We start from the raw sequence: 21,914 nt of genomic DNA on the forward strand, positions 1-21,914 counted from the left end.
CCCAGGCCTCCACTCTTCTCTTCAATTTAATCTGTGCAGTGACCCTTTGGAAGATGTGGAAAATAAGGGTCAGAGAGAGTAGACAATTTACTCATCATGCGTTATGAAATCAGAACAACCTGGACTCAAACTCAGTTCTCTCTGAGCCCGCCACACCATGCTGCCTCCTTGTCCGTGACTTTCAGAGTTTCTTGCAATTATCTCCAGAGTTCCAGTGGAGACAAACACAGGCCCAGGGGCTTCCCTGGTGGCGCAGTGGTTGAGAATCTGCCTGCGAATGCAGGGGACACAGGTTCGAGCCCTGGTCTGGGAAGATCCCACATGCCGCGGAGCAACTAGGCCCGTGAGCCACAACTACTGAGCCTGCGTGTCTGGAGCCTGTGCTCCGCAACGAGAGGCTGCAATAGTGAGAGGCCCGTGCACCGTGATGAAGAGTGGCCTCCGCTTGCCACAACTAGAGAAAGCCCTCGCACAGAAACGAAGACCCAACACAGCAAAAATAAATTAATTAATTAAACTCCTACCCCCAACATCTAAAAAAAAAAAAAACAGGCCCAGGCTCTGAACAACATGAGGCTTCCCAACCATTTTAGATTTGAACATTCTAAACCTACATCATCTGACACAGCAGTCACAAGACACAGGTGGCATTGAGCACTCACGTGTGGCTGGTCCAAGCTGAGATGTGCTGTGAGTGTACAGTTCACACTGGGTTTCAAAGACTTAGTATGAGAAAAATAATGTAAAATATTTCATTGATAAGTTTTATATAAATTTCATGTTGAAAATGTTTATTTTAGATGTTATCAGTTAAAAGATATGTTAATTTCACCTGTTTCTTGTTACTTTTTTTTTTTACATCTTTATTGGATCTCGTTACTTTTTTTAGTAAAGCTACTTGAAATGTTAAAATGACCCATGTGGCTCACACTGGGGCTTGCATTGTATTGCTGTTATTGCATTGTCTGTTGGACAGCGCTGTTCTACATCACCACCACCATCATCATCAACATCATCTGTGTAGTCAGGGCTCCACCAGCCGCTGTAACAAGGGGTCTTCAGAGCTTACTTCTGGCCCATGTAACGGTGCTGGCCAGGGCACAGCCCAGTAGGTGGCCTCCTTCACTCCAGCTGACCAAAACTCTGTCCCTTATGATATGTGGCATCACCAGGTCCCCCAGAAGCTCATTGCCATGCCAGCCAGCCAGAAACGGGGAAAGCGCTCGGAGGAGGGAGCACGGAAGGCTTCTACTGGCCAGGTAAGAAATGGCACGCACACTCCCCACGTACTGTATTAGTCTACTAGGGCTGCTGTGACAAAGCACCACAAATGGGGTAGCTTACACAACAGAAATTTACTGTCTCACAGTTCTGGGGGTTAGAAGTCTGAGATCAATGTGTCATCAGGGTTGGTTCCTTCTGAGGCTCTGAAGGAGCATCTGTTCCAGGCCTGCCTCCTGGATTCTGGTGGTTTGCTGGTGATGGCTGGCATTCTTTGGCTTGTTGAAGCATCACCCCCATCTCTGCCTTCATGTTCACATCATGGTCCCCCTGTATACGCATATCTGTACCAAACCTGCCCCTGACCATTTTTTTTTTGACTGCGTGGTGCAGCTTGCAGGCTCTCAGTTCCCGGACCAGGGACTGAACCCGGGCCATGGCAGTGAAAGCCCAGAAGCCTAACCACTAGGCAACCCTCCCCTTTTTATAAGGACACAGCCATATTGGATTAGGGCCCACCCTACTGCAAGTATGCACTTAACTAATTACATCTGCAATGACCCTAGCTCCAAATAAGGTCCCATTCTGGGTACTGCGGGTTAGGACTCGACATATGAACTCTGTGGGGCCGGTACACAATTGAACGCACAACAGACAGCACTGACTTGGTATCAGTCACGTGGCCACACTCACTACAGGGGAGGCAGGGAACTGCAATGGTGTTGGTGATGTCAGTGCCGTAAGCACCATGCCAGCCAGTGGTGAGGAAAGGCTCCATCGACTGTGTCATCATCAGTACAGTCACATGGATTCCCCGGTTTATAGACCAAGGCTCAGACAGCTTGTCCGGCTGATGAGAAAGGATGATGGAACCCAGCCCTGCATCTTCTGACACCAAGTTCCAAATTCTTTCCAGGCAATTCTCCATACTTCTTTTTTTTAATTTAATTTTTAAGTATACATCAATGTAATGTCCTTTGAAATATTAAACCATACAGATATGGTTACTGTCAACCCAAGAAGTAATCACAGTTATGAGTTTGACATTTATCCTTCCAGAACTTTTAAAAACCTCATACATATATCATACCATCATTTAGTGGGTGTGTTTACACAAATGGTATCTTAAGATGGGTATCACTCTGCAACTTGCCTTTTTCACTCAAAAATCTGTGAGTACCTACACCAATTCATTCCTTGAATGTTCCATGGTCAAGACACTTAGGTTGCTTTCACTTTCCAAAATTGCTAACGAGGTTGTGATAAACATCCTTGGTCAGCTTCCCCGGAGACAGGCTTGTGTTTTGCTAGAGTGGCTTCCTAGAAGCAGAGCTGCTGAGTCACAGACGGTGAGGGTTTTCAATGAAATTGGTCCCACCTGTGTGTATCAACTGGCTACATTGTGAATTGGATGATCTCTGGGGTCCAGAATGGGTGGGCTCAGAATGTGGGCACAGGCCAAAAAGGGACCACAACTCCCATCACAGCTCTGGCCAGGTGTGGCCCAGCGGGCAGAGCTTCAGGACACACTCACCTTGTGGAAAAAGAGAAACTGAGGTAAGGAAAGGCTGCCTTGGGGCTAGCGGTGAACCGTTTAGCTGGCTGGTCAGGGTCCTGGAAGGAGAAACACCAGAAGATGGAGGACAAGGAATCTGAAAAGACTCACGTATTATGGGCAGGCTTGGACCCTTGCTCTGCTCAGATACTGGCCAGGGTGGCTTGGGCAGAACACTGGTGGCTCTATGGCACCGCATCCAGGGCCATCTGCATGGTGAGCTCTTTCTCAAAGAGTCCAGGAGCACAACCTTCCTCAGCTAGGATTTACCTCTAAAAATTGATGGAAGTGAAATTTAAAACAGGCAAGTCCCTGTATGGAGAGCTTGCTAAGTAAATTATGACGCATATAGAATAAAATACCACGTAGCCATTGATATTCACGTATTCTGTTTATTATCACAACAAATAATTCACAGCAATGACCGCATGAAAATGTGGGTCACAGAGCACCATGGATGAAATGATCCCATTTACATGACTGTAAACACACACCCACATGCTAACGTACACACATGTACGTGTACTGGAGGGAGGAGGTGTGGAGCTATCACCAAAGTGGATGGGGGGATGGTTACCTGTAGTTTTTACAATAAGCATTTATGGTTTTTACAAAAACACCAAAGCTATACTTATTTAGAAAACACAACGAAGTTATTTTTAATAGACACTTTAAGTCATTTGGCAAACCTTGGTTTTCCTCTCAACAACAGCTCAGCCGCCGCCATCAAGAAGGGAGCCCACCTGAGAGATGCCCACCCTCCCCATTTCCCCTGAAATCTAGGAAGGAGCTGGGGCGAGAGGTCTCCTCTCCTAGACCAGGTTGAAATCCCTGCCCTTTCCTTTCTCAAGTGGTCTGCCATTCTAGAAAGTGTTCTCCAAATCACTCTTTAAAAAAAGAGTTCGCATACCAGGAAGAGCAGGGAGGTACTTTTTCAATCATCTCAGAGGAAGGGATGAGTCCCACCTGTGGACCCCCACGCAGTTGCCCTCCCCCTCCTCTGGGACACCTACTCAGGTTTCTCAGATCCATCTGCAAGGCGGCATCCGGCATCACAGTGACCAGAACCTTCCGTGAGACCCTCTGATGTCGGGCGCCCATCGGCAGCCCAATCAGGCCTTCAGCAGGGCGATCTTGTGTTCCGGAACAGAGTCTTCGCTGCCATTGTAGGGCTGGGTCCCTGGTTCTTGCTTCAGGTATTTCTCTGCAGAAAACACAAGGTTTCCAAACACTAAAAAAGTGAAGTGAGGATAGGCCAGTTCACAGAATGGGATTAAAGGCTGGCCTTTTGGGGGCCTCAAGCCTGGGGAGTTAAGGTCCCTGGACCAATATCTCCAGCCCTGGGCCGGTTTCACCTAAGTCTCCACCAGCACCTCCACTCTCCATGCCACGATAACCCTCCTCACTGCTGGGCGGGTTCCATGGTGCGGCTGGGCCCAATCTGCTTATCCAGTTCCTGTGGATCAGCGTCTGGCTGCTTTAGCAGCAACATGGACGAATCGCACAGACACCAAGTTGAGCCAAGGAAGCCGAACACAGAAAGAATCCTCTTGATCCCACTACATGAAGTTCCGGAACAGGCTACACTGACCGATGGTGGAAGAAATCAGAGCAGTGCTTACCCCTAGTGGGGGCCACTGGAAGGGAGCAAGAGGGAACTTTCTGGAACGATGGAGAAAAGCTACATCCTGACTGGACGCCCATTGCATCCATGTGTCAGGACTCAAACTCACATTTAGGATCTGTGCATTTCACTGTATGTGAACTGTGCCTCAATTAAAAACTCACATACAGTCCCAAAACATAAAACCCCAGAGCAGGAAGGCCCCCTGACAACCTGTCCACTGCCTCACCCTCATCCGAGTGCTCCCCACTCTTGGACTCGAGCACTGACCCTCCCACCTCCCAGGGTTTCTGTCCTGCCGTCCTGACCCTGTGGGGTGTGGCAGCCAGGCTGCCGTGCCTCTCACTCTGATGACTGGCCACACCCACCTGCTTCTTCCAGGGTGCAGAAGTACAGGACGCCCTTCAGGTCAGCTGACAGCAGGACACGGAGAACGGGGACCTGTGGGACAAACGGTGATTCCAGGTGGGAATGCTCCTGCCCTAGCAAGCTATGTCACAGGCTAACTCACATCTCTGTAAGAGGAACACTTCTTAAGTAAATACCTTCTGAAGAACATGGAGATGAGTGCTCTGCAAATACAACACGTGATGTAACGGACACAAGCAGAGCTCTGCAGCCAGATGCCACAAAAATGGAGCCCAGCCGCCTTCCTCACTGTGTGACATTGGGCAAGTCACTCAGCTTCTCTGGGCCTTGGCATCCTCACCTTGACATGGGGATGGTGACAACACAGACCTCACAGGCTACTTCGAGAGCAGATGCCGACACCCACCTGCAGGCCAATGAGGGCGAGGGTGGCGCCCCGCTTGTGGAAGTCCTCCAGGAGTTCCCCGAGCCCCAGCACCACCGTGTAGTCAATGCTGCAGATGTGGGTGCAGTCCAGGGCTGCAGAGCGTGGCGGGGATGCTGGGGGGACAGGGGAGTGGTCACACCAGGCAGAGGCTGCCAGAAAAGGCTCTGGCCAGGGGCATGGGGCCAAACAAGGCCATCAAGAGCTCCTCCCCAGTGGGGACGGGAAGGGGAAAGGACAAGGACCCAAAACGTTAGCTGTCTGGAGACAGCAACAACCATTTCCTTCATAGGGCAGGCAAACAGACCCCTTTCTCCCCTAAATACCAACTCCTGGAAGGAGCGGGCCCTCAGGGACACATGTTGGGAAACTGCCGCCCTCGCTGCATGCACACACGGTGGGGGGGTGTCCACTGGACGCCACTCTTGCGACTCCCGAGACCCCCAGGACCCAAGGACAGGCAAGCTCCTTCCTGACAGCCGAGAGCAGGGTCTCGGGGTCCAGCAGGAACCCCTGCTGAGAGGGTGGCGGGGAGCTGGGGGTGACCGCAGCCCAACTGGCCACATACTTTCCAGAGCCCGGCTCAGTAACGCCTCCCGGAGGGTTTCGATCGCAGGGAAGTGCAGGCCACTCGCCGGCTGCAGGACCAGCATCGGGCCCTCTGACACCTGGGGACAGTGTGGGGAAGCCAGTGAGCCCTGGAGGCAAGTTCAACAGGGCAGCTCTTCCAGGCCTAGGGTGGACGGGAGGGTGCAGAGCTGGCGGGACCCCCACCTGCGCCACAGCCCCACGCGCAGCAAGACAGCACTGTGGGGTTATGACCGGAAGGTCAAACCATCCGCTAGGTGAATGGTCACTTGGCAGTGCCTCAGGCCACAATCACACCAAGAACTCAAAATGCAAGACAGTGGGGTCAAAGGGTCTGCCCATGGCATGCTTCACCCCACCGGGCCCCCTGAGGCCAGCAGGTCCCCCTCAGGGGGACCAGATGGGCTACCTGTATCTTGGGTCTGGCCACGGAGTGCAGGAGAACCAGCATAGACACCAGGGTCCCTGCCAGGATGCCGTACTGGACCTCCCAGAAGCAGAGCAGGAACGTCACGCAGAGGGGCAGCAAGTCCAGCCCTGGAAGAGGAGGTCCAGCTGAGGAATGGCCCCTCCTCAGCGACCTTGGCTCCCAGCTACCCGAGCCCCCTGACAAGAGACACCTCGTGCGTGGCTTTCCTCATAATGAGTGAAGGTGTCATGGACCCCAAACAGCTCCCGGGGGACCCCATCCAGAGACTTGGGGACTGATGCTTCTGACAGGCCATGCCACCTCAAGGATGTGTCAGAGGCAAGAAATCCCTCCCTACCTGGGCGAGGGGCCCTTAAGACCTGCCTGGTCGGCCTGGTCCCCTGCCCCTGGGGAGAGGTCCCAGTGGGCACTTCTCAGGGGACCAAGGAAAAAGGGATATGAGGACCAGGGAGGCACCGAGACTTCTCTTAGATGTAGAAGCCACATAAATCCCTTGACTGCTTTGAAAAACAAAAGAGAACAAAAACTTGTTACAGTAAAGGAATTGCAGGTTCCGGAGAACCTTGAGCTGCTATGACCAGTGGAGAAAGGGAGGCTATGACACGAACCCTGCTGGTCACCCCAAAGCCCCCATCTCTCCCCCAGCTGGGCCAGCCTGGGCAGCAGCCAATGGCAGACGGAGGATCATCGATAACCTTGGTGCCGACGGACAGGAGATACATACTTTTCACTCGCCAGAGCGTCCCCACGATCTTGGTGTCGAACAGGGGGACCACGGCCATGATAATGACAGCAGCCAGGGCAGACTTGGGGATGTAGTAGAAGAGTGAGGTCAGGTAGTCGAGTGACAGCAGCACCAGGGCTCCTGCAGGGGCGTGGGGTGCTGTGACCTCATGGCCCTGCCGCCCCAACTCCCACCCAGCAAGGAGTCCCTGCTCTGGGGCACACAGCCAGGCACCAGAGCCGACGGCACCCACACCCTGGGCTCCCTCCACTCCTTTCCTCCTATCTCACTGCGGCGGACACGGGGAACACAGTGTCTGTGCAAGGGGTGCTCACCCGTCATCAGGCCCCCTGCTGGGGTGCACACCCCTGACTGAGCATTCACAGCCGTCCTGGAAGGCAACAGAGACCCATTAGTGGCTGTCGGGCTGGGAGAGCAGGGGAGGCGAGGAGCCACAATCCCTCCCACCTCCACTGTCTTTCAGGAATTAACTCCAGCACCAAGATGCTGGGAGCATTTCCATGCACGGGGATCTTTTTAACGTTAAACTGCAGCGCCGTGTATCGGGGTAAAGAAAACCAGCTAAGATGGTGAGGGAAGCAAAGGGAGCCCCCTCTTGTCTCCCCATAAACACCGTCACAGCTGACCAAGGGAGAGAGGACCAATGTGGAGAAAAGTGAAAACGGCCTCAGGACATGGGCAAGGGCCCAGGAGGGGGAACCTAGTTCTTCAAGCTAGACAAGGACCCTCTGACCTGGGCGGGGACCTCCCTGGAGACACAGGGAAGGGGGAACGTGGTCACTCACCGGCCAAAGCTGCCCGTGACCGGGTAGGAGGAGAAGAGGGAGCCCAGGATGTTCGTCAGGCCTGTGGAGAAACGGAAGGAAAAAGCTCATCCAGGACGAGAAGCAGCATAAAATAGAGAGAAAAAGGAGAGGAGGAGAAAGGAGATAAAAACCAGAAAGGAAACAGGAAGACAGAAGGTGAGAGGAACTACCCAGTGGGGCATCCTATATCTGGTTCTCTCTCCCTCTAGGAAGGTCAAATCATGATCTTTGCCAAGTGCGCCGAGATTAATTCTAGCTATAAAGCAGTTCTGACCCCAGCCCTGCCTGTGTGAAATATGCCTTTTCCCACGTATAAAAGAATGAGGAATCCCTCCTGCCCAGAAAGGGGGACGGCTGAGTAAGGCAAGCGTGCAGAGACAGGCCTGAAGTGCCCAGTACGCCTGCCGGCATCCCTGCTACTCTGAGTTCCTTCAAACCCACACTTCCATGAGATGACTAGCCAAGGTGAATGGGAGAAGGTCATGGCCAGTAAGCTGCCTTCCCTGTGTGCCTCTGATTAAGCTGTACTGGACACAGCCATGCCCGGAACCTGGCTGGGACCTCAGAATGGAGGTAACTAGCCCAACTTCATCACCATCAGCTCGTCAGCACCCACCTCACCCAGGGGCCTTCACAAAGACCACCATGGTCTCCTTGGCTCCACAAACCCACAACTGGTCACAGGTTCAAGGCCTGCTCTAGAGACAGCTCAGGTGTCACCTGGGATGCACTGCTCCACAGTCAGGAAGCCTGGGGCCCATCTGAGTCCTCACTCATCCGCCTGCCCCTCCTGGAGGGAGGCACAGGGCGAGGCACAGGCAGCCAAGATCCCACACAATCAGCAGGCTCACCTGAGATCCTACCTGGCCACATTCCTCAGCAACCTGACCCTCGCCCTGGAAGCCCCCACCCCCAGCCCAGGTGGAACATTCCAGGCGTTCCCAGGCACAGAACAGGCCACAGCCCTCAGGGTCTGGTACACAGCAGGTGCTCAGTGAGCCTCAGTCAGACACTAGATGTCGGCACCCTACTCCTAGGGATTAAACTGAACGACCTGAGATGGGAGAACGGGCCCCACTCGGGCCAGCTCTGCACCCTGCGTGTCAGCACCTCCACCACCCAGACCCCAAGAGCCACCCGCCACTGGAGTCTTACCGATGGCCAGCAGCTCCTGGTTGGCGTCAATACGGTAATTATTTTGAGAAGCTATAAAGAGAACAGACAATAAAAACACTGTCACTAGTTACATATCATCAGGAAACTGTCTATGAAATGATAAAACAGGCTACCAGTTTCTCCCTACAGCATTGTCTATGTTTGTAAATAGAAGGTATAAACACAGATAAAATATACACATATGCAAATGTACACACGTCTTTGTGTGTTTACAAAAAAAAAAGTAGATGTAGAGCGAAACGTTAGCAGTTAATTGAGGTAGTGAAGGACGTTACAAGTGATTCGTTTTTTTTATCCATTTCTGAACTTTCAATATCTTGTGCAACAAACATGTATTGCTTTTATAATAAGGGAAAGATGTTTTAAACTAAAAAGCTCTCTGGTGGCAAGTCAAGATGACTAGAAAGTCTCAGATGAGGCCCAGAGACATGAGCGGGAAGATTTAGGGAGAAGCTATGGAGCAGCATGAATTTTAAGACAGTGGTTGGTAAACTTTCTGTAAAGGGCCAGACTGTCAATATTTTAGGTTTTGAGGGTCACACCCTCTGTCACAACTGCTCAGCTCCCCATTATAGCACAAAGCAGCCATACAACACGAAACAAGTGAACAAGAGATCACCTTCCAATAAAACCTTACTTGTGAACTGAAATACAAATTTCATATACTTTTCATGTGTCATCAAATCCAAATCTTCTTTAGATTTTTTTTAAACATTTAAAAATGCAAAAGCCATTCGCAGGTGATGGGCAGCAGGCTGTGGTTTACTAAGCCTTGATTTAAAAGCAGGACAAGCTTTACAAATGAGCACAGGAAGTCAGCTGACTTCAAAAGAAAATGGAGAGTTTTCTAAGTAATAGACAAGATGAGTAAAATCTGTCACATGCAGATTCTGAGATATGCCCCTCCAAATGAAAAAAAAAAAAAGGATCAGAAAAATAAAAACTGAACAAGAAAGATGTGAGCTGAACAGGTCGCAAACTGAAATGCAGCGTGGTCTTGAGCAACTGCTGGCGTTTGGAAAGGAAAACCCTTTAGAATGAACACTGGTTTATAGTCTCCTTGGAATGGTCTAAGGATCCAGACGCTGGAACTTCAAAGAAGGAAACATAATCCTGGCACAACCTGGGCTGGGCAGTGAACACAAGTTAGGTAGTCGTAGTAATATACACGTCATATATCTGAATTTTAACCTTTAGAGTCAAATTAGATCCAAACAAAGGACTTAATTAACCCTCTTATAGAACAGAAGAAACACATCATCCTCATGGACAACACAGAACAAAAGTCCAGGGACCTAAGACAGAAGCAGGGACACATGAAAGGTCTGGCAGCCTCAGCTCAGGCAGAGGGAATCAGTATTGAGCAGCAAACATATAAGCAGATTAACGCTTCCCAGCCTCTCCAGGGGTCAGGAGGGGACAGGCCAGGTGTGCTCAGACACTCGGAAAGGGCACCTTGTCAAATTTTTAGGAATTTTGCTAACAGGGTATCAAATACAGCTATTATTACCAATTAAATAAAAACTGTCAATTCAATAAGTTATATTAAAAACAAAGATAATACTTAAAAAATAATACTTTTAAAAAAGCATGTATTACTCAGATAAAAATTCAAAGTTTTAAAAATCAAAGCAAATAAAAAGCAAGCAGAAGAGCAGGCAAGCAAGGCAGGCTGGGCTCCAGGCTGAGGTGCCAGGGAGGGTGTGGGTGGTGAGCATCTTACCAAAGGATTTGGCCACCGCGATGCTCTCCAGGAGACCCATCAGGGGCACCACGGCCAGCCCGGCCCCCATGCCCTGAGAGAGGAGAGAGGGATGGTGAGTGACCCTCTGGGGAAGGACAGAAGAGGCCTGACCAGTCAGTGACCTGATAAGGTAGGCACTGGCTCGTCCATGTCTGACAGAAGCAAACATACTTCAGCTGCAGGGCTGTGAGCTCACACTGCAAGAAACACGACACACAGCAGAACACAACAGATTCCTGCTCTGCCAGCGTCCACGATGGCAGGAACACCCCTGGGCTCAAGGTAGAAAAAAAATGTGGTGCCCTTTGAGGTTGTGCCTAATCTGGAACTCATTCCTACCTGTCCCTGCACCAGAGATGCCCCTTCCTGAGAACAGCAGTCCTAGCTGAGTTCAGAGCTGCGCATCACTAAGCGGATGCATTAGGAGATAGAACCAGGCCCAGGGGCTGCTGCGGCCTCAGCCAAGCCGGCCTGGCTCCCTGTCTCTACCCACCTGTACCATCTCGGTGAAGGAGATCGTCCCGTTGGCAGTGGTCACTGAGAAGGGAGGGATGTGGGCATCAGGGAGCCCCTCGGGTGTCTTCCCAGTTAGAACAAAAGGCTGGTATCCAGTCACCTGGAAGGAGTATGCGACCAGGGCAGCAAAGGAGACCACCAGGGCGTTGCGAGCTAGGACAGGGGGAGAGACTGTCAGTGAAACCTGGATCGTCTGGGTAACTGGGGCAAATACACCTCAGGAGGTGGAAGACCCCACCCCAGCCTGGGAAACAGCATGGATACAAGCAACCGTATGGCAGGCATGAACACATGACACCATGAAAAACGCACAATGGGGAACCAGAGGAGTGGTGACACACAGGGCCGGCACGCATATCATCTACTGGTCACCAGTGACTGCATGGTCAAAGGCAGAGCTGGAAAGACTTTGAGATCAGATCTCCCAAGGTGATGCCCCTTTGAAGATGGAGGAACAGAGCAGGTTTACTCTGCTGCCTAAAACAACTAAAAACTGGACAAAACATATGGAACAACGGTGCCTGTGTATATATACCCAAATATCCCCCAAATTGACCTTCTAGAAATGAAAACCGTAACGTCTGAGGCAAAATATACACTGAATGGATTAAAGACAGATTAGATATCACAGGAAAAAGACTAGTGAAACTGAAGATGTAGCAATAGAATCTCCTCAAAATGAAACACACAGAAGAAGAGAAAGATTGAAAAACTGTACAAAGCATCAGTAGCTGTGGAACAATTTCAAGTAACCTAGTATGTGTCAGAGTCCACGAAGAAAGACCATGGAGTGGCGTGGGGAGACAGCACAAGGATTTGAAGAAACAATGACTGAGTATTTTTCCAAATTTGATAAAAACTGCAAACCTGCATAACCAAGAAGCTCAGTGAATTCCAAGGACAAGACACATGGAAAAAAAAAAAAAAGAAACTACAACAAGGCACATCATAATCAAATTGCCTAAAGCCAATGATAAAGAGAATTTTTTTTTTTGGCTGTGTTGGGTCTTCATTTCTGTGCGTGGGCTTTCTCTAGTTGCGGTGAGCAGGGGCCTCTCTTCATTGCGGTGTGCGGGTCTCTCACTGTCGCGGCCTCTCTTGTTGCGGAGCACAGGCTCCAGACGCGCAGGCTCAGTAGCTGTGGCGCACGGGCTTAGTTGCTCTGCAGCATGTGGGATCTTCCCAGACCAGGGCTCAAACCCGTGTCCCCTGCACTGGCAGGCAGATTCTCAACCACTGCGCCACCAGGGAAGCCCAAGAGAATGTCTTAAAAGCAGCCAGAGAAAAAGGTCATATCTAGAGGAATGAAATAAGAATGACAGCAGACTTCTTGTAGGAAACAAAGCAGGCCAGAAGACAGGAGAACAGCATTTTTAAAGTGTGGAGGAGGAAAAAAACTGTCTAGAATTCTATATCCAGCAAAGCTACCCTCCAAAAGAAAAGTAAAACATTGACTATTTTGGACATACAAAAGTTGAAAGAATTCATCACCAACAGGCCTGCACTACAGGAAACAATATAGAAGGCTCTCCAGGCAGAAGGAAAATGATACAGATGGAAATCTGGATCTACACAAAGGAACGAAAAGCACAAGATGTATAATGTGGGAAGATATAACAGACTCTGTTCTCATTACTTGTACATCTTTAGAAGTAACTACATAGTTAAAGTGGAAACAATAATAACGACTGAGGGATTTAAAACACATGTTGAAGAAAAATATATGACAACCATAGCACAAAGGCTAGAAGAGGAGAAATGGATGTATCTGGTCAAAAGGTTCTTATATCAACGTGAAGTTGGAAAGTATACTGTATTAAGATACAGATGTATACGATAAACCCTAAAGCAACCACCAAAAACAAACAAGCAAAAACAAAAACACACACAGCAGTTATAGCCAATAAGCCAATAAAGGGAATAAAAAAAGAATCATAGAAAAATACTCAATCCAAAAGATGGTAGAAAGAGAGGGAAAAGGGAACAAAGAAATGAGACAATAGGAAACAAAGAGCAATATGGTAGATCTAAAGCTAGATACATCAATCATCACATGGAATGTAAACATTACCCCACCCCCCAATGAAAAGGCAGAGATCATCAGATTGTATTAAAAAACAAAACCCGTCTATATGTTTCCTACAAAAAACACACTTGTTAAACATAAAGACACAAATAAGTTAAATAGATTCAAAGTAAAAGGATGGGAAAACATATGCTAATACTAACCAAAACAAATCTGGAACAACTCTACATGAAAGTAGAGTTCAGAGCAAAGAATGTTACCAGGATAAAGGGGGTCATTTCCAGAGAAAAATATAATTCTACACATGTATGTACATACAATGTTTGTTCTCTGACAGTAATGGGATTACGTTAGAAATCAGTAGCAAAATACTAATTAAAAAAATCCCCCAATATTTGGAAACTAATTCCTAAAAGGCTCCTGGTTCAAAGGGTAAATAATCCACAATTCAAAAGAGAAGTAAAAATGGAAATTAGAAACTATTTAGAACGAAGTGAAAATGAAAACACAACCTATCAAAATTGTGGGATGCAGCTAAAGCAGTGGTGAGTAGGAAATTTATGACCCTAATCACTATATTGGAAAAGGAAGGTCTCAAAGACCTCAGCTTCTGCCTTAAGAATTTGAAAAAGAAACCTAAATTCAAAAGTAGCCAATGCAAGGAAATAATAAAGATCAGATCAAAATCTACTAACAAGAAAACAAAAGCAATAGAGAGATCAATGCAATCAAAAGCTGGTTCTGTGAGATAAATAAAATCGATACATCTCTAGATCAACTGATCAAGAAAAAGGGCAAGTGACCTGGGAGCAAGTCCTCACTCTGCCTGCTCCTAGCTATGTGACCTTGAGAAGTCTTATTTGGTTTGTCTGTTTTACCTTTCAGAGCCTCATTTTCCTCACTGGCAACACAGGGAAAATAATATCCCATCCTCAAGGCTGCTATGAGAATCAAAACAAGTGATGTTTGTAAAATGCTTTATAAGTCATCCATCACTGTATGTCAGATCACAGCTCATTCAATTTCTGCAAGTCTCTACTTTTTCATTTGCAAAAGGGGAGAAATTACAACTGTTCCACCTACCCCACAAGAGTGTTCTGGGCTAAACAAATTCTCTACAAATTGCTAAACAAACACAAGGTACTACTATAGGTTAACCTGTACTCACTCAGCTAAAATACAAGCTGAAACGATGACTTTTTAATAAACATAGTTGGGAGCTCAGTAACTAGTTTCCTAAGGACACACCACATATCCTGGAGAGAAAGAAGACAGTAGTCCCTGAGAAGCCTACAGGGTTTTGGAGCAGCATTTCTCAGACCTCAGTGTGCCTACAAGTCACCTGACAAGCATGTTAACGTGCAGATTCTGCCTCAGAGGTCTGGGTGGGCCTGAGAACCTGCATTTCCAACAAGCTCCCAGGGGATGCCTGTGCTGCTGGTCAGAGGCCACATTTCGAGTGTTAAGTTTTAGGCAACAGAGCCTGTTTTCACTATTTTACAGATGACTATACTAAAGCTCATAAAATTTTGACAAGTGACTCATGCAAGTGCCAGGTAAGTGGCTAAACTAGGACTTGAAACCAGTAGTTTCACCATAAACCCAGTGCTCTTCCACCCTCCCAAGCGCTCAGCGTTTACCCATGGCCTCCCGGCTGCAGAATGGCGTCTGGTGAGTGACTCTTGGGACTGGGGACCAGCCGGAGAAGCTGGAAGTGACTCAAGGGCTGAAATCTAGTCACCCCCTCCCTCCCACAACTGGCTGGATTTCATGGCCACGGAGGAGTAGGGCCAAGCGGGATGATTTCCATTCCCCTCAGCTCTGGAAAGGCCCAGTAGGTATCAATGCTTCCTTGCTTTGCTGTACCTGCCATTCTCTCTCTGTGTCACCTACTGGCAGCTCAGTGGAGAGATGTCCATCCCCACCGCCACCCCGAGATGGCCCTTCAACCAGCCAATGGTTCCACTAACTCTCCTCATCTTGCCGCCTTTTACTTCAGCCTTTCTTTACAGATCCTCTGGTTAACTGCAACTCAACCTGCTGATTCCAGGCCTGAAGCAAAATGTTTACCCTTTGCAGCTGCACAATTAAAACAGGACCAGTCTGTCTCAGTGGAACTTATTTTCTCCCCCAGAGACCTGCCAGAGTTTCTCAACCTTAGCACTGCTGACACCTTGGGCCAGATCAGTTTTTTTGCCGTGGAAGACTGTACATTGCAGGATGTTTAGTAAAATCCCTGGACTCCACCCATCAGAAGCCAGAAACAGTCTTGCCCAGTAGTGTCAACCAAAAATGTCTCTGAACATTGCCAAATGTCCCCCAGGGGCGGGGGGGGGGAGCAAAATCATCCCTAGCTGAGAACTTCTGCCGTTAAACAGAGTTCTCAGCCCTGGACGCATATCAGAACCACTTAGCGAGTGACGTGAAGTTCTCTAGGGGTGGAATTCGGGTTCCTGGGGTGACTACAATGTGAGACCAGGTTGTGCAGGACAAATCTGGAAATGGTCCCTCAGCCAGAAGGCCCCCTCACCTGTGGTGGCAGTCCAAACCAACCCATGGCTGAGCCGCACGCCAGTGGGCATCTCGGGATGGACGGGAGGCACGTGGTCCCGCATCAGCTTTAGCACGAGAAGCAGCACCATGCAGACCAGTCCCAGCACTGCATCGCCCACCCTGCAGACAGACACCAGTCACCGCCCAAACCTGCTGATAGCACAGGCCTTCTGGCCTTTGGTTGCTGCTTCTGCTGGAAAACTTTCTCTCTCGAATGCTCTTTTTGTTTTTTCCTAAGTAACCTCTGTCCCTGTTCCATTTCAAAACTTTATTCGAAACTTAGTAGGTACACAGGCCCTGGGAGCTGAAGCCCAGATCACAGTGGTAGCCATAGGCGCGCTACCAACTCACGTTTTTAGTCACATAGCTCTCTGGGCTACACGTGTCTCGTCAGTTCCGGGAGATTCACTCCTGACTGCCTATGATGCTCTCTGACCAGTCCATCTCCATCTCCACTGGCCTCCATGTGGCTGACCCCAACCAGGTGCATCTTATGGGCCAGGAAACCTTAGCAGCAGACCAGAAGGGGAGGAGAGGATGGTCACAGGGTCTCCTCCACTCCCTTCAGGAAGCTCCCCGTACAGCTCCCCCCAGGTCACTTCTCCTCTTGCCCCTCCAGCCAGAGAGGTGTTCTGGCCTCCAGCTGGGCTCATCGAGCTGCATCTCCTATTTGTCCCTTTAATCTGCTTGCTCTGAGAGAAACCCCTCCATCTGAGTGATGTGCTTGCTGTAGGAACTCTCTCCACCTGCCACCCGTCCCCTGGCACCTGCATGTCTGTTGGCCTCTGCCTTCCCTTGCCCTGTGGTTCTCTTGCTCACTGAACTATGAACTCCTTGAACGAGAGACCACCTGCCCTTCCTTCACATGGTCTCTTCTCACTTCGACCACAGGAGAAAGCCCTGCATGGGGTCACGCTGACTGGTGCACTGGACTGACCAGAGCAGAGCTTCTCAAGCTTCAGTGAGCCACGTGGGCCTCTTGTTAAGCCGACTGAGTCAGCAGGTCTGGGCCGGCCAGACTGTGCTTCTAACCAGCTCCCAGGTGATGCCGATGGTGCTGCTCGCGGGACCCCTGTTTGAGCAGCAAGATCCCAGAGGATTGGAATAAATGCCACCTGGGAGTGGAAATGGGGAGGGAACTGGGAGAGGAATCTAGAAGGAAGAGCTTACTTATGGGGGCGGGGGGTGAAACACAGCCAACCAGTACCTGGTCTCTCCGATGTTGCGGAAAGTGTAATACACTTGCAGAAAAAACTGCCTGGAGATGTGCTGCAGTCCCAGCAGGTTCTGTCAAACAAGAGCTTCTGATTAGACAGCCTTCTGCGATATAAAGGCCTGAAACCCAACCCTTGCAGCATCTCAATACTGTTCCAAACCTGGAACCCCCTACCCCTCCAAGGGCCCTTCCTGGGGGAAAACATCTCCTGGCTCTCCCGGGCCTATCTGTCCATTCCCAAAGTCCCCAAAGGGAGGAGATCAAAGTTATCCCTCTCGGGGGGAAGTGGGGGCGCTGACGGTATTTCACAAAGTTCCGGTTGTCGCAAGTCGTTGCAAGTTACTCAAAGTAATTTGAGCGACCTCAAACCAAGGAGACTGGTTCAACCGCTCCCTGGCCCGGGGCCCTGCCCACCCCCTCAGGCCCGGCTGCCATCTGTTCGCGGCCCCGTCCATCACTCAGCGGCCCGTCCTTCACAGCACAGACCCCACCGCCATTGGCTCGAGGCCGCGTCCGTCACTCGGAGGCCCGCCCATCAGGGACCGCCCCCTGCCAGAAGCGAAAGTCTCGCCACGAGACGGGCAGACCCGCAAGGGCGGGGGTCGAGGGGGCGCCGAGGTCCTCCAGGGAGGAGCGCTGAGGGGACCCCGCCAGGTCGGGGGTCCTCAGGTGGGAGAAGGGGCGCCACTCTGTACTTCAGTTATCTGGTTGGGATCAGAAAGGGAGGTCGAGGCCCAGACTCGCAAGGCAATCAGGCTCCAAGAACCCCAAAACCCACTGTGTACACAGCCCCCGAAGGGGAAGGGCAGACACGGACAGCGGCTTCTGTCCTGGGCAGGGACTCCTGCGTGGGCAGGTCAAGAGGACCCCCACCCCAAGCCTAGAGGCTCTCAGATGACTGTCATGACCTAGTCAAGGTTTTGAAGACAGGGACCTAGGGGTGCCAAATACGAATGCATAAAGAAGCTACCCTCTCACTGTGTTACGAAAAAAGAACATTCTTGACACTAAAAATGAAAGATAATGTTTCCAGAATAAAGGACAGAACATCCCACGAAACAGCACTTGCCAGGCTTACCCTGACATATGTGTGTACATAATCTATAGTTCGAATTACGCACACTGTTCTAGGCTGTTTCCTCCTCTGTAAGTGGAAATAGTAATGCCTACCTCCCAGAGGACTTCTGAGAACTAAACATAGGGAGAGCTTAACCCAGCACCCAGTGACGTGTCAACTACTTTATTCTCTCTCACACGTACCCTCTTGGGCTTCACGTTCTTACTTTCTCAATCGGCCTCCATCCGCGAAGACTGTCACGGACTAGAGTGAAGCAGAGCCTGACTGTAGGAACCACACCGTGGAGAGGCGTGTGTGTGTGTGTGTGTGTGTGTGTGTGTGTGTGTCCCTCAATCTGTACGATTCAGCTCAGTTTCATTCTGCACACCCAAGCACAGCTCCAGGCGGCCACATTGGAAGTAAAACAGTGCCTGCCTTCCAGGTACGCAGAACCCAATGGAAGGAGAGTAAATGATATCCTCAGATAACCAATGATCACTGATTCCAATACTTCTCATTTGTGTTTAAACAGAAACATAAAAAAAGTACAATATTTGAAAAACATTAAACAAAAAATTGGAAAAGACAGACATAAAAGTGAAATCACCTAGCTAAATTAGCTTAGGGAGCAATTTGCTTGTCGGAATTTTGGCAGCACACTCGTGACTTGTAAAGGCCCAATGGTTCAATATGCAGTAGGGGCAGAACTCTGTGAGGTGAACCAAGCACTCAGGCATGAAAACTCCAGCAAGAGCGGGGACTGTCATTACTGGTCCCCCAAATTACCTGTTGTAGAACTTGGCCATCACTCAATATCTCCCCCGAAGGATCATTTTATTTTACTTACTTATTTTTTGTGTGTGGTACGTGGGCCTCTCACTGTTGTGGCCTCTCCCATTGCAGAGCACAGGCTCCGGACGTGCACGCTCAGCAGCCATGGCTCACGGGCCCAGCCGCTCTGCGGCATGTGGGATCTTCCCAGACCAGGGCACGAACCCGTGTCCCCTGCATCGGCAGGCGGACTCTCAACCACTGCGCCACCAGGGAAGCCCAAGGATGATTTTATTAATGGAGACTCATGCCAGCACGACAGGCTCTGAGCCCCAAAATAGCAAGAGTTTGACCCACACATATCAGGACCTGGCCTTGGTCCTGCTAGCCAGCAGATGTCCCAGGACCAACTAGGGTGCCTACCTTAATCTGCCCGAAGCCGATGATGATGGCGGCAGCCGAGGTGAAACCTTTAATGACGGGACAGGAGATGAAGTCCAGCAGGAACCCTGGACAGCCAAGAGGGAACACCAAGCTGGTCCCAGCCCCACTGGGTCAGTGTGGGCTGGGAGAGGTGGTATGGGTGGGACTGGGTCTAAAGACTATTGGCATACCCTGTTTGGGCTGGTTTGGAGAGCAGGAAAGAGACTAGGGACTGAGGCCCTGGGCACTTCTCCAAGTGTCCTGGCCTCTGAGCACAGTAGAGAGCTGAGAGCCACCCTTCTTGACACACACACACACACACACACACACACACACACACACACACGGATAGCCCTTGGAATGCAAAGAAAGAAATGCTGAAGGCAGGGCATCCCCAGAAGGAGGTGCCTTGGTACCCCAGGAAGAGCAGAGCTGCAACCCCCCGTCCCCATGACAGGAAGGTCTGAGTGTCTTACCCAAGCGCAGGAACCCCATGCCTAATTGGATGCAGCCCGACAGAAAGGCCAGCAGCACAGCATAGGCAGGCTCGCGGAAGGTGTAGAAGGAGACCAGGAGGGACATGATGGCTGTGGGGCCCAGAGTCACATCTCGGGAGGTACCCAGAAAAAAATATACGAAGCACCCCATGAAGGCAGAATAGAGGCCGTACTGTTGGGCAGAGAGAGCAATGAATATCCAGGAGGCACACGGCACCCGCACAGGGTCCCTGGTGTAGCTGGTTAAGCACAGGGATCTGTGTGGTCCATTGTGTATTCTGGGCACAGCAGCACATACAGGCAGGGTGCACTGATCACCCTGTTACCCAAGGTTGTGGACCTACAGTGACTACGGGGCCTCTTTCCTACCCACACCCAACTGGGGCCTCGTGTCCTTATGTCTGAGCCTGTGATTCTGAGAAAGCATTCTTAAAGCCAGAGTGAGTCATCCCACTAGCCCCATCAGGCAATCCAGAACTAGCTTGGTGCCTGTGTGTGACAAGCATGACAAGAGGGGTTACAGGAGCACGCGTCTGCCCAAAGGCAGTCACATGCTCTAGGTTGTAAACTAAGGCTTCTTGGGCCCCATGGGACTGGAGCCCAGGGTGCCCCCTTGTCTGGAGGGAATACTATGCATGCATTTCTACTCTGCTCCTGGGTGAGCACTAAGGCCTGGAGTGGGGTCAGGCTAAGGGGAAGGGATGTGGTGGGCAGCAAGGGCACACATCTCACCTGGGGAGGGAGTCCAGCCACCTCGGCATAGGCCAGCGCCTGGGGAATGACTGTGAGCCCAACTGAGATCCCAGCGATGAAGTCCATCTTCAGCGCGTGCCAGGTGTAGTCAGGCAGCCAAGCCAGGAAAGGCAGCCTCTTCTGCATGGTCGCAGTGGACCAGCAGCAGGACATCGGGGCAAAGCCCTTGGGCGGCTTCATAGTAGATGACATATCTAGGAAGAGTGGGGGGGGGGGGCGGGGGGACACAGACCAGCAGTCAGGGCCTGGGCTTCAGAAAACCCAGCAACAGGGTGAGAGTGAGGGTGAGGTCCAGAAACATCAGGAGATGCGCAATCGGTCTCCTCTCACCCAGGGGGGTGGAGCTAGATGCGTTAAATCTCCCCTCACCTTGCTGATCTGAGTCAGGAAGCCAACAGCCTGCGCAGAGAAGGCGTCAACCAAAGGTGGAGTGCCCCCCCGCCACCGACTGCTCTCTCTTAACCCCACCTGCCCAGACCCTAGGTGCCTTCTCTTCCTCCATCCACTCTGGCCAGAAAAAATAAATGATTTCTCACTGAGAAGTTCAAACACTAATCACTAATTAGACTCAAGGTTTCTCCTCCCAGGAGAATTTGTTTCCTTTTTTTATTCCCCCCCCCCCCCCCAGGAAATTTAACGAGGAGCAGTGCAGAGAAAAGCAGGTCCACGGAGATACCCACATGTGGCTGGCGATGAGTGGGTGGGGTGACTGGAGGCCCTGAGGTTTTCCAAGTGCGCAGCATAGCAGGCTCCACCCACTACGGCAGACTGCGGCGCTGCGGTGGTGGGAGGGCTCCCATCCTGAAGCTGCGCATCACCCCAACCCCCACCTGTGGCGTCTACATCCTTAGAGGAGCCTTAGGTATTCTAGTTTGTTCTGAAAGAACGTCAGAGGCTCCCCCCGGTAATTCACGGCGCGCATCCTCTAGGGTCCTGGTGCTCCTGGCGCGCAGAGCCTGTCCCAAACCACCCCCAGCCCCGGTGGGGCCGCTCTGGACAGAACCGGCCCCCCACCCCCGAAGCCGCTTGCCCCAGACACTGGGGTCTAAGGGGGGGACCCACACCGTCTGCCGGTCCGTGGCCTGCCGGCCTCAGCAAGGCGGAGGATGGCGGGGACCTGGGTGGGGATGAGGTGGGTGGGGATGAGGTGGGTGGGGAGCGGGGTCCCCGCGGGACGCACCCGTACCCGCGGACCACTTGCCGCCCCCCCACGTCGGCCGCCCACCAGCGACCCCGGCCAGTGCCCTGGCAACTCGAGCGCCCGGCCCCGGGCCCCGCCGCCGTCAGCCACGCACTCACCGGACGCCACAGCTCGGGGTCTCCCGTCGTCTCCGCAGCTGGTCTGCAGAAACCGCAGAGGTTGGGGGAGCGGGAGCCGGAGCCGGGGCGGGTCCTGGGCGGGTCCTGATGTACACGTGAC

At 51.1% G+C, this 21,914-nt stretch overlaps 1 protein-coding gene across 3 annotated transcripts; it reads right to left on the reverse strand.

Annotated features, from left to right (window-relative positions):
• Nucleotides 1-3,152: 3,152 nt before the first annotated feature.
• SLC26A11 (solute carrier family 26 member 11) lies at nucleotides 3,153-21,904 on the reverse strand. Of its 3 annotated transcripts, none has more exons than XM_033847062.2 (17): nucleotides 21,794-21,904; nucleotides 20,474-20,688; nucleotides 19,721-19,913; nucleotides 19,245-19,330; nucleotides 16,985-17,064; nucleotides 15,755-15,897; nucleotides 11,176-11,351; nucleotides 10,662-10,734; nucleotides 8,918-8,968; nucleotides 7,742-7,802; nucleotides 7,271-7,326; nucleotides 6,936-7,076; nucleotides 6,191-6,318; nucleotides 5,762-5,861; nucleotides 5,176-5,309; nucleotides 4,769-4,841; nucleotides 3,153-3,980 (listed from the first exon to the last, which is right to left on the reverse strand). In XM_033847062.2, exons 2-17 carry the CDS (start codon nucleotides 20,684-20,686, stop codon nucleotides 3,889-3,891), a joined length of 1,800 nt encoding a protein of 599 aa, XP_033702953.1. In that variant the 5' UTR covers nucleotides 20,687-20,688; nucleotides 21,794-21,904; the 3' UTR covers nucleotides 3,153-3,888. The 3 variants fall into 3 exon arrangements, with proteins under 3 accessions (XP_033702953.1, XP_033702954.1, XP_033702955.1); XM_033847063.2 differs by having other exon boundaries at nucleotides 21,175-21,825; XM_033847064.2 differs by lacking the exons at nucleotides 19,721-19,913; nucleotides 21,794-21,904 and having other exon boundaries at nucleotides 19,245-19,356; nucleotides 20,474-20,635.
• Between the last annotated feature and the right edge of the window lie 10 nt (nucleotides 21,905-21,914).

Source organism: Tursiops truncatus, chromosome 20 (assembly GCF_011762595.2).
Source record: "Tursiops truncatus isolate mTurTru1 chromosome 20, mTurTru1.mat.Y, whole genome shotgun sequence".
Classification (NCBI taxonomy): Eukaryota; Metazoa; Chordata; class Mammalia; order Artiodactyla; family Delphinidae; genus Tursiops; species Tursiops truncatus.